This window comes from Schistocerca serialis, chromosome 1, assembly GCF_023864345.2.
Source record: "Schistocerca serialis cubense isolate TAMUIC-IGC-003099 chromosome 1, iqSchSeri2.2, whole genome shotgun sequence".
NCBI classification, from domain to species: Eukaryota; Metazoa; Arthropoda; class Insecta; order Orthoptera; family Acrididae; genus Schistocerca; species Schistocerca serialis.
The window spans coordinates 912797467-912809599 of NC_064638.1; the positions used below are offsets into that span (position 1 = coordinate 912797467).

General features: G+C 36.6%; 1 protein-coding gene across 1 annotated transcript in view; it reads right to left on the minus strand.

The window, feature by feature from the left end:
* Positions 1-1201: 1201 nt before the first annotated feature.
* The window catches only part of LOC126412128 (uncharacterized), a 377521-nt gene continuing 366589 nt past the window's right edge, over positions 1202-12133 (minus strand). The window contains exons 5-7 of the mRNA XM_050081573.1: positions 8946-9138; positions 6246-6394; positions 1202-2898 (exon numbers count right to left, since the gene is read on the minus strand). Of these exons, the coding sequence (XP_049937530.1) occupies positions 2647-2898; positions 6246-6394; positions 8946-9138 (594 nt within the window). The 3' untranslated portion in view covers positions 1202-2646. The remainder of the gene's footprint in view (positions 2899-6245; positions 6395-8945; positions 9139-12133) is intronic.

Genomic DNA, 12133 nt, shown 5'->3' on the forward strand with positions numbered 1-12133 from the left:
GCAGAATAATGGTCAGTTTTGTTCTGATGCCTGTAGAATTATAATGGTTGGAATGATGTGTGCCATGTACTTATTTTTCCTTAACTGAAAATCTCCTATTTGATAGTCAATCCTCTGCTACACTGAATGAGCTACATGTGCCATCTTGTAGTGCTTAATGTTAAATGACTGTATATTTTAGTTCATTTGTTTCATTTTATGGTGCCTTTGGGACGTACACCGAGGTAACAAAGATCATAGGATACCTCGTAATATGATGTTGGATCTCCTTTTGCCCAACATAGTGGAGCAACTCTGTATGGCATGGGCTCAACAAGTCATTGGAAGTCTCCTGCAGAAATATTGAGCCATTGCAAAAGTGTTGCTGGTGCAGGATGCTGTGCATGAACCTACCTCTTCATTATGTCCCATAAGTGTCTAATGGGATTCATGTCAGGCAAACTGGATGGAAAAATCATTTGCTCAAATTATCCAGAATATTTTTCAAATCAATTGTGAACAACTGTGGTCTGGTGACATGGCACATTGATCTGCTGCCATAGCCCAAATTTCATTGCACTGTCCTAAAGAATGTATGTCCTATATTGATCTGTGTGGTTATTTCATTCAGTGTTGCTTGTCTGTTGGCACTGACAACTCTACGCTGCTTCTTCAGTTATTAAATGAAGGCTGTCAGCCACTACTTTGTCCACGGTGAGACGCAGTGCCTCAAATTTGGTATTCTTGGCACACTACACTCTTGATATTGTGGGCCTCATGATATTGAATTCCCTAATGATTTCCAAAATGAAATGTCCCATGCATCTAAAATCCATACAGCATGCATAATTAAACAAAAAGAAATGGTGAACCAGTAAAAATAAAGTTTCCAAAAAGGAATGATCATCAGTGAACTGGTTCCCAAAGACGAATGAGTTTGCCCATCTCTAGTTTGGTGCAGGCCATAGATAATGTTCTTCATCAGATAATCTCTGCTAAAATCAATTATCAGTATGTGATAAAGAAGTAAATTTCAAGAGTTTTTAGTGGAGCACAGTATTGTTGTTCAGAATCAAACCTTATACTAAGGAGAACACTAGAGACAGAAAAATGAATATGAAATGAAATTTCTCAAAATTTTGTAATAAATAAATTGTACCTCAATCTTATGAAATTAAATTATTCATTTTATTATAACATCAAAATACAGGATTTTGACATTTCATCTGCATCAGATATCTTATTAATAAGGTTACATTAAATAGTTTTATTAATGTCACATCATAGAGTATTAATAATTAATACATAGGGACATCATACCAAATGGTCTCATGAGTACATAACTGACATCAATGAATTACAATGAAGATGATTTTCATTTTAAATTATTATGCAGATGATGATGTGTAAGGGTCTGTCTTCAAATCTCAGTACAAAAATAAAAATGTCACAAAAATATTATGTACAAAGATGGTCCACAGTAATGTTGACAAGGAAAAAGACAGATAAAGCAAATGCTATATCCTGGATAAAGTAGGGGATAAAGTAGTATAGAAATATTGATATATAATTAACAATGAGCCTCTTTTCTTAAACTTCCAAGACAAAGAATTCCATCCTTGGAGGTTAATTATTATTATTACAATAAAAGATGCTCTGCTCCAGTGTTAAAACAGAATAATCATTTATGACTAATGCTCAAGAGAGACACAACTGAGATCAGTAGAACTTATAAAAATGCAATCAATTATTTCTTTCCCTGTATCTCTATTGTGCTTGAGATCTGAGCATTTTTGCATCCCCTTCCAACTTTTCTGCAGATTAAACAGTAAGAAAGGCAATACAAGCTTAGAAAACTAGGAAGTCATCATTAAGTTTGAGTGTCCATCCCTCCTATTGAATAAAATATTTTCTTTTGTTTTATCTGTGCCAGCTTCTAATTGACTTTTTACTTTATCTGTCCATGTTATGAACTGTGCAGATGAATTAAATTCGGGAATGATTCTCACTTTAAATGATCATTGAAATAAAGGTACAAATAAAATCTGTCAGCAGATCTATGAAAATGTGGTCCACGACAATCTCTCAAGCAATTTTTGTGATGCACATGAGAAATTACTATATTATTTGTACAAATTTATAACAAATACGAATTAATGAAACATCTAATTTTTTCACTATTTACATTAGGAAAACTACAAAAAATTAGAACCTCTAAAATATTTACACTCATCTCTCCTATTAACAAATCGATATTCTGAATAAATATTTATAAATTAATTTTAGGACAATTACAGTTCTAATGAATTCCATTCATGTTACATATGATAACAGGAACACTTACTACATTTCATTTACTGTATGTTCGTTATGCATTGATAAAATGTGTCATGTGATTAGTGATTTCAAAAGATTTTTGTGTTTCATGTATATTAAGGAAATGGTTTTTTCATGGTTTATCTGCCCTATAATAAGCAAAATTGCTTTCAAAAATATTTTCAGTAAGATATAAAACTTCAGAGATAATAAATTGTTTAACTTCTTAATACTACATGTAAAAGAGATCTGTGTCACAGTTATTGTGGCAATAACTTAGCATGTCCATATTGATATGGTGCTTGTGAAGCACTAATGTCTATTTTCACTTTTTGTACGGGTTGCCTTTCCTTATGGCAGCCTGGCATTTCCGAGCTTCACAATGCCAAAGAAACTCTTTGATTTGTCAAATACTGAGTACCGGTTAGCTTCAATGTCATGCAGACTAAGCCTACTATTTTCATTAATGTACATCACAGAAGCTGTGAAGCAAGTATTTGATTTTGTTCCTGCTATGTGGATGTGTAGTGAGCATTGCATCTTTGGTTCGCCATCTAAAAGTACTTTGAACCCATTGGTGCTCTTATCATCCAGATAAAAGATCTGCAAATAGAAGAAACATAGAATTACAACAAGATCAAACAATGGAAAGTATGGGATATGAAAATAAGACTGCTACTGAACACACTGAGGAAGTGTCGAGTCATAGACAAGCACAGTGAAAAGAGTACTAGAAATATATAAGATTTCCAACAAAGTCTTTCCTCAGAAAGCAGAAGACTCACACATGGAAACAACAACTCAACATGTATGGCTTCTGTCCGTGGCTGCTAAGGCCCGATGGCAACTTTGTCTGATGTGAGCAACAAACTGTTGGGATAGGTATTATCTGTAAGGAGGAGGCATAGTGCAAGGATGGAGAGGGATAGCAGGGTAGGGGTAGGAAAAGTTACTAGTGCTGCCTGTTGGAGCATACACAGAGCGGGGAGGGGGAGGAGTCAGGATAGGTCCATTAGGTGCAACATCGTGAGGCTGTGCTACTACATAATCCAGTCCTGTCACTGGCATCTCCTATACCAACAAAGGTGGGTCACCTGTGAAAGTAGCTATGTGATCTTGGAATTTAGCTGCAATTACTGGTCAACTTTCTGTGGGGGCATAACTACTAACGAACTGTCTTTTCACGTGGGTGACCATTGTCAAACTGTGACCGAGAGAGAACTGGACCAACCAGTTACTGAACATGCCACCCAAAATTATGTACTTCACTTTAATGAGTGCTCTACAGCCTATGGCTTCTGGATTCTTCCACCAACACCAAGTTTCCTTAATTATGCAAGCAGTAACTCTCCTTACAACATATTCTCTGTTCCCGAAACACTCGTGGTCTTAATCTTCACTAGTCCCTGGCATCCACCTGCCTATCCCCTTAACAGCTTCCACTGCAGGACACACAATGCCTCCTACCCTGCCAATGCGTCTGTAAGTCCTTTCTTCCTGTCTTCTTCTCTCCTCTGCCCCTCCTGCCACATGCTTCCTACTTACCCCCCTACCCCATCCTATTAACAGATTGGTACTCACATGAGACAAAGTTGCAGCTCCTACCAGATGGAGATGGTAACCATATGTATTGATTTGTTCTGCTGCCGAGATAGGACTTTGTTGGAAGACTTATGTGTTTCTAGTATTCTTTCCATTGCTCCTGTCTGGAACTCAACACCTCCTATATGTGATGAGTAACCATCTATTCTTTCCATATTAGAATTTCAACAAGAAGTTTTCTATATGAAATGAAGCTGCAAATCTGTTATATGGCACTTAAATATACACAATAGGCAAGATACATCTAATGTGTGAAAAGATGATTGGTTTGCTGTAATAAATTATTATGAGCAAGCTTAATTATTATGCAAACATAGAATTTATATTTATGATATGTACTCATTATGTAACATGTGATACTTCAAAACAAACAAGAATAAAAAAGAGTAGCTGAAAGTCTAGTTATCTTGCACATGTGAAAACTGCACTAAAAAGATCTTGAAAATAATTTTCTGTCAAGGATACAAACATGTTAACATCACAGATGTTTCCAGTCAAAGTTGAGTAGAACATGAATATGAAAACTACACAAATAAATCCAAAAGAGCTGCAGTGTTTCCTGTATCCAGACATCCTCAGTGATTTCACAGGTGACAAAAGTTTACTTCTACAGCTTTAGTAACCTCAATAGTATTGTCACATAGATGCTGTAATTAGATTAATGATGAGCACTAACTTCACTTAACGAAGGTTTATTTAGCAGCTGCATGTAGAAGAGCACGGAACGAACTGCCTCCGGCCAGAACACATACTGTTTATATACAGCTACAGAACATTCCAGTACAATGATTCTTGACATCTGTGGATACTTCTAGAATGTACTCAATCCAAATACAGAAATTAAAATGGTACAGTCCAGGTGAATTTTGAACTCACAAGCCTCCATTCAACAGCTTAGTATCATAACCACTACACCACAGTACTACTGAGCTGCTTCTGTGACATTGCTCCCTCCTTAAGGTGGACATGTACTCAGGATACTGGAAAATCGAAGTAGATGAGGCTGATAATGAGGAAACTGCAGTCATCACCCCTGAGGGCCTGTATGAGTTCAAGGTAATACCGCTGGGTTTGTGTAACTTTTGAATGGATGGTGGATAATCTTCTACATCAATATCCTCATGGATGGCCGACCAGCCCAAGTTCTTGTGGACTCTGGAGCATCATATTCAATCAATACTAAGCTGTTGAGTGGAGGGTCATGAGTTCAAAACTCACCTGGACTGTACCATTTTAATTTCTATATTCGGTATGAGTACATTCTAGAAACATCCACAAATGTCAAGTATCATTGTACTGGAATGTTCTGTAGCTGTATATATACTGTTTGTGTTCTGGCTGGAGGCAGTTCGCTCCGCACTCTTGTATGTGTAAGTGCTGAATAAACCTCCATTCAACACCTTAATATCATAGCCATTACACCACGGTACTACTTAGCTTCTTCTGGGACAGTATTACATATTCTACTGGACTTTTACAGTTTGTGAGAACTTTTATATGACTCAAGAGCTCTTTTACAGTTTGTCAATACACAGTTTGTCCTAACTTACTCTCAGAAAGTTACTTCCACTCTCCTTTAAAGTGTGCACTGAATTAAACTTTCCCAATATTAAAACTGTTTACTAGGTGATGATACAAATTCAGTAGTTTGGATTGTTCATTGCTCGAAAAAGGCAAAGACCTAGTCTAAATGTCCTGTACAACAGTTTTAATATGTCTAGGGTTCTGTTCATTTAGATCTTTACAATTTAAGAGTAATAATTATTAATCTAATTTTCTGGCAATTCTATCTTCACTGGTGAACTGCTTCCATAATGATTTTGTACAAAATATGACTTCAACAGAATGAAAATCACTGAAATATTCATTGTATGGGGCTATTTTGATTCTCATGTATAACATGTTCATTGCAACAATCTCTACTGCTCATGAGTGGTTTCTGACTACCTGTTGTAAGTAGTTTCCAAATAAAACTGTATTGCAGGATGTCTCATCACAACCAGCACTTACAAAAACTGTAATTATCCTTTTCAATTATTGGGTGGTGAAAATCTCCTCCAGTGATGACACTATGTTTGAGGAACAAATATATTAGTTTGATGACACCTAGAATCTGAATATACATTTCTTTGATATGAGCAAAATTGAGACACAAGTGAAACTAATTTCATATGGCTAAAACAAAATCTTCTGTTAGTCTTCAGAGTAGTTGTTAGCTGGCTGTTAAAATTTTGATCAAATCAGCCATTTTAAGCTTTGTTATACATGAATTCTGATTACATCAATCTGTGATTACAGTGTTCATAGTTTGAATGAAGATTTCTATTTTTAAATACAGTTGTGCTCACCTGTGCATACACATAGTAAAGGCCACTTCTCCTAACAGTTACCACTCCACCCTCATACGTGAAATGTTGATCCATGCCAAGTCTACGGAACCAATCCTCTGGAGTCCAGTCAGTAAACAATTTGTTCTCTGGTCGAAGACGTCCATTTCCTGGTAAAATTTAGTATATATTTAATATATATGGAACACTGATGCTCTGCTTTATTTCTTTGTTCAGTTAACCTAATTAGACCCTCAGGTTCTCTCTGACAACAGCCTAAGAAATTACACCTACACGACACCCTGAATTATTGGTATTGCAATTTAATTATTATTGTTAATGGCTACAATGTGAAGAACAAAAATGAAAGTGATAATAACAATGGAAAAATTATTTGATCTGGCTTTGGATATGTCTCAGGCAAAAACGATAATGTTATAACAATTCCACTGGTAGTATTTAGTTCATAGAATTCATATTAACAATAATGATTAAAGAGCTATGATATAACAATAGTGATAGTAACTGTAGAAAATGCTAATTTAGACACAAAGAAGGTAACAAAATGAGTAAAACTAATGCAATAAAGAGAAGTGCAGATATACACAGTTTGAGTTAGAACTTTAGATATCTGAGTAAAATTTAGGGACTACAGGGAAAGAGGGAGAGGGGTATAGCTCTTTGCAATCAGATCAATCATCCAAGCAGAAATATGTTGTTGTTGTCTTAGCAGACAGTTTCTTTGCTGTTTCTTGCAGCTGAAAATGTGAGTCTTTTCTGATTATGTGAAGGAGATCGTTACAGAGTAATATTTTCCTGTTGCAGGAAAGGATCTGGAAAACATTGTAGTACAACAGAATGCATCAGAAGAGGTCTGGTAGCAATGAGTGTGCTATTCAAACAAATAATTAATGTGAATATGAGACAGGAAAGAGTGTATGATAACTGAATGGTAGAGCAGATGAAGTGTATGTGCTTGTCTGCGATAGCCATGATAACTGCTCATAATGTGGTTAAATATAACCAAAATGACTAATGTTTGACTACACAGTTTGCACATGTCCATTACTACCTACAGCCATCATAAGCATTCCTGAGAAAATACAGTATTTACAAGATGGCAGCACTGTAGCAAAAAACGGAAAGTACAAGGGAATGTGATAAGCTTTTCACTCAGATCCAAAAGAAGGACCTTTCTGTATTTTTGTAGTATGTGCAGAGATGACAACACCTTCTTGCTGGGTGTAGCTTTGTGTTCAGCCCAGTTTAAGTTATTTTCAAGCCTATCTGCTTTCAAAAGCGATGAAGTGAGTAAATCTTTTTCGCATCACAAATATTAATGAAGAAGCTTCATTTACTAGCATTCTTTTCAAGACTAAATATTATATACTAACACATTCTAATTGCATTTATGAAATGATTTTACTGACATGAATACTGCAATCTAAATTAGCATAGTGGTTAGAAACATGAGAGGAATGAAATTTCTGCAAATTGCACAGTTTACAAATCTAAACTCCTAAATTTATGAAGTTATGCACTGAAGCAACAACAGCTGGTTGACATAACACTATCTTGTATGATTAGTTGATGCTTAATAGTTGCTGCAGCTGCCAATAAGCCCAACTTTGTTATCTTGCAAACAGTTAAAAAAATCATGTCTCTTAAATAACGTGTGTCACACAGCAGTAGCTTCTTAAATAAACTAAAATGCTGAGGTCTGGGGCTAGCCAAATATTGTGTGTAAAAGCTAGTGTAATCCTTGACATAGTTGATGCAATAAAGTAAGTAATGCAGAAGAGAAAATCTGTCTCAAAATGTGGGGTACAGGATAAAAAATAACATGAAAGTTGTAGAATTTGGTAGGAGTAGTTTCAAAAGATCAACAAAAACAGCAACACAAGAAACTCTTTGTATATAGAAAATGCATCTGTCACCATTTCTTTCTGAAAAAGTTTGGGAGAAACATCACTCGAGTGCAGGATGTCGTTGGTGACAATTCTACAGAAGCTCATCACATCTTTTCTGGGAATTATCACCTGAATGATTAACAAGATACAATGCTTTAGTGGCAAAAGTGGTGAGCTAAGGTCTTCTGTAAACAGAAGTACACCTCTGTGATGTATTGGACTAGTGACCTATCTGTTAGTCTTCAGAATCTTTAAGCAATTGATTGTTCTTGTGAAAAGTGATTTATACCTTCATTTTAACATGATAACTTCCCACAGACTGAATTCTATATTATCAAGGGGTGATGCAGTGGTCAAGGGATTTGTCAAGTACTTGTACAGAGCACAGTTCACATTGACACCTGACAATCTTGATTTAGTCTTTCCATTTCATTTAATGCAGATGACTTTAGCAGTGTCACTGCTGATTCCTTTTCCTAACCTTCAAAGATCAATCTAGTGTTGTGTGTTTCATGATTTCAATATCAATGAAATGCTACATTCCAAACATTTGTCCTTCCTTCCTTCCATGAAATTTTGTGTTTCTAACCATACTGGAAGGACCATAAATATCATTTCATTAGATGTGTCTGAAGATATTGAGAAAGTCTATTTTGAAATTTCCATCTTTAAGAGATAACATTTACAGATAATGTATGACTTTCATTTTTCGAATTTCATTGACTAGACAGGAGAGGGAGTGGTTCTTCAGTTGTCCAAAATAATGGGTACCACAATAGATGTGAATTGAGATATGTTGTAGCATACTTACCAAGGTAGCGGTCATGGTCAACAGTGTGGTTGGAGGAGTCTCCATAGAAGTGTACAGCTGGCATGGGCCGCAAGTGGTGCTGGGCAGAGGTTCCAGCAGCAGGATGTTTGCGTTTGCTCAGTGCACGCAGCTTCTTGCGCTTGATGGCCATATGCTGCTTACGAGCTGTGCTGTCTGGCAGCTGGCGCAGCTCCTGCAGACATAGGAGTTTGTTCACTTCAGATCAGACCTTCAACATACATTATGAAGCACTTCACACTGTGTATTATCCCATTTACAATGGACTACTTAGGGAGAGCTGTGCCTCATTAGGAATGCATTTTTTTCTGAATTGGCATCTAAGAATATATTAACCGCTTGTGCTATGGAGCACCCTGGACAAAAAATTAGCCATCCTTAGGAGACATCATGCTAATGCCTCACAATACCATCTCTAGCCTTGATAACAGCATCAGTTTGGCAAAGAAGAGTGACCACAATTTTCTTCAGGTATGCCATATCCAACTGAACCCTCTCATTGAATATTAGATCATGTAGAAGCTACCAGATTGCAGGGATATTCATTCCTATGTTTCATCCATTGTTCCAAATAGTGTAAAACATTATCTACAGTATAAGAGAATCCTAGTAAGCACATCTTCCCCTTTTTTTTTTAGAAAGTCCCTGATACATATGGATTGGACATTCTCTATTTGGAGAGACAGTTCACTATGATACTATGTCTCTACCCTTTAAAAAGAGGTCTAATGATACTTTAGGGTGAAAGACTCCATGCTATTAGCCAGCATCAAAACTTCTAACCTTATGTCATCAATGTTGGGCTGTGTTTTGGAAATGGTGACTGTTTATGACATAAAAGATATCTGTGTCAGTAACTTTTATTTTCTTCCATGACATATTTTGAATGGTTATGTTCTCTTCTTCAGGTGGATCAGTGGATTATATTACACTTTTCTTTATTCAGTCTAATCAGTTGTCTGTTTCAAATTTCATTGCGAAGGTGTTCCAGCAGAAAGTATCCAAAGGGTCATCATAAATACACATTTTACATTTTTATTAAGGCACATTCTTGTCTGTCTGTCTGTTCAGCCTAAATTATACATTTAGTTTCCACCTAACTTTCCAATGAGCTAGAAGCTTGAAATTTTAAGTATAGCTCAGAACTGGATTACAATGGAATATTAACTTGTTTTCTTCTGTGTGATACATAGGGGTTATAGTGCAGGTGAAAAGGGTTGCCAACAACTGACATCTTGGCTGCCCTGCAAGACTGACATATTGTGCGAGTAGTTCTAGAATGCCTCCCAGATGATGTGTGGGTGGAGGGCATGACTGAGCAGATGGTGGGGGGATGAGGAGAAGGCTAATGACTTTTTTTCTCTGTCTGTCTGCTCAGTACAACTACTGTAGTTGATTTTAAACTAACATCCCCATTGTAATCTCATCAAACTGTTTGAAAACGATAAAAAATGTTGCAGAGAAGATTAAAAAGTAGAAAATAATTACTTAAATATAATATACTACATTTTTACATTGGAGTAAAAGACATAAAATAATTTGTCTTAGCCCTATACAGATTCCTAACCCTGCACAGATAGTCTTGAAAATTTGTGACTGTAAATATTTAATAACTATGAGAATACTTCAAGATTTAAAACGAAAAACTAGAGTTGCAAGATGCAGTACATAATTGATGCATGAATTCTTCACCTCCTTGTTGTTACACTACTTAGTAAGTGATGTGTGAAATGTCTAGCTCCTTACTATTATCTACTCTTACAAGTATTTTCATGCCTATTAAAATTTCACAATCACAAATTTTCAAGACTAACTGTATGGGATTAGGAATCTTCATGGGGCTGGGAGAAATTTTTTACATAAGGGCCCTCTTTTTTTTTATTTCTTTTTTTCAGTCTCCAGCCGGTCGCTGAATAGAAACCACAGTGAAAACCAAAAATGTTTTATTTGCTATGTTTAGCTACAACTTTCATCTGTTTTTATATGTAGTCACTACTTCGACTTAGATATCTGTTGTAGCATGGTACCAGCTTTCTAACACCCTTATCATAGAAGGCAGCCGAATGTGATTTCTGCCAGTTCCTTACACTGGTTTGTGGCTCATTGTCTGTGCTGAAATGTTGTCTTCACAGCCAGCGGTTCATCTGAATGAAGAGATGAAATTCAGTGGGAGCCAAGTCCAGGCTGTATGATGGGTGATCAAACACTTCCCGTCAAAACGCTGCAAGAGTGTCTTCATTGCACCTGCAGTGTGCAGTCGAGAATTGCCATGAAAAAGAAAATACTTGATATTTAAGCTAAGTGGGCTGCCCGAAATCAGGTGAAACCCCTCAGCAGGCACTTCACACTTGGCAGGAGACACTCTTGTTGTTGGCACATTTATGTTCTCACTGTGCAGTCAGAACCGAAAACTGTGACATGATGCGATAGACAGCCATACTAGAGACACTGTGCAACATATCTGCTCAAATCTTCACCGGATTTTCATGATGGTTTTATTTTCAATACCGATTGGAAGTTGAAGAAAAAATTGCCATCGTCCTTTTTAGTACGTGGTATTACAAAAATTCATTTTTGTTTAAATAATTATTCATCATTATATCATACACAACACAAAATGTCATACTTTTTATGTTGTTATTTCATAAATGAGTGCCATATGATGATGGAAACGTGTACAAGGTGTCTAAAAATTCGTTGTACAAAAGGAACCTTTAATTTTGAAAAAGGTAAGTAACTTAGAGAAAATATAACACTGCATACAGTATATGTTGAAGTTTTATTGATAAATTTCAATGAGGCTACCTTTTGTCACAGGGCAAATGCCCCATCTATAATCAATTTTCTACAACTCCTATGAAGCAAGCCTTGATTTATAGTGGCAACCGCTGGTGTTATCCATTGGCGCAATGGACATGAGTGGACAGAGGTGATCGGACGTGTCACCTGTCAGAGACGTATCTAGACGTACCAGGGGTCCCATATCACTCCAACTGCACACGCCCCACACATTACAGAACCTCCACCAGCTTGAACAGTCCCCTGCTGACATACAGGGTCCATAGATTCATGAGATTGTCTCTATACCCGTACACGTCCATCTGCTCGATACAATTTGAAACAAGACTCTTCCTACCAGCCGGCCACTGTGGCCGAGCAGTTCTAGGCGC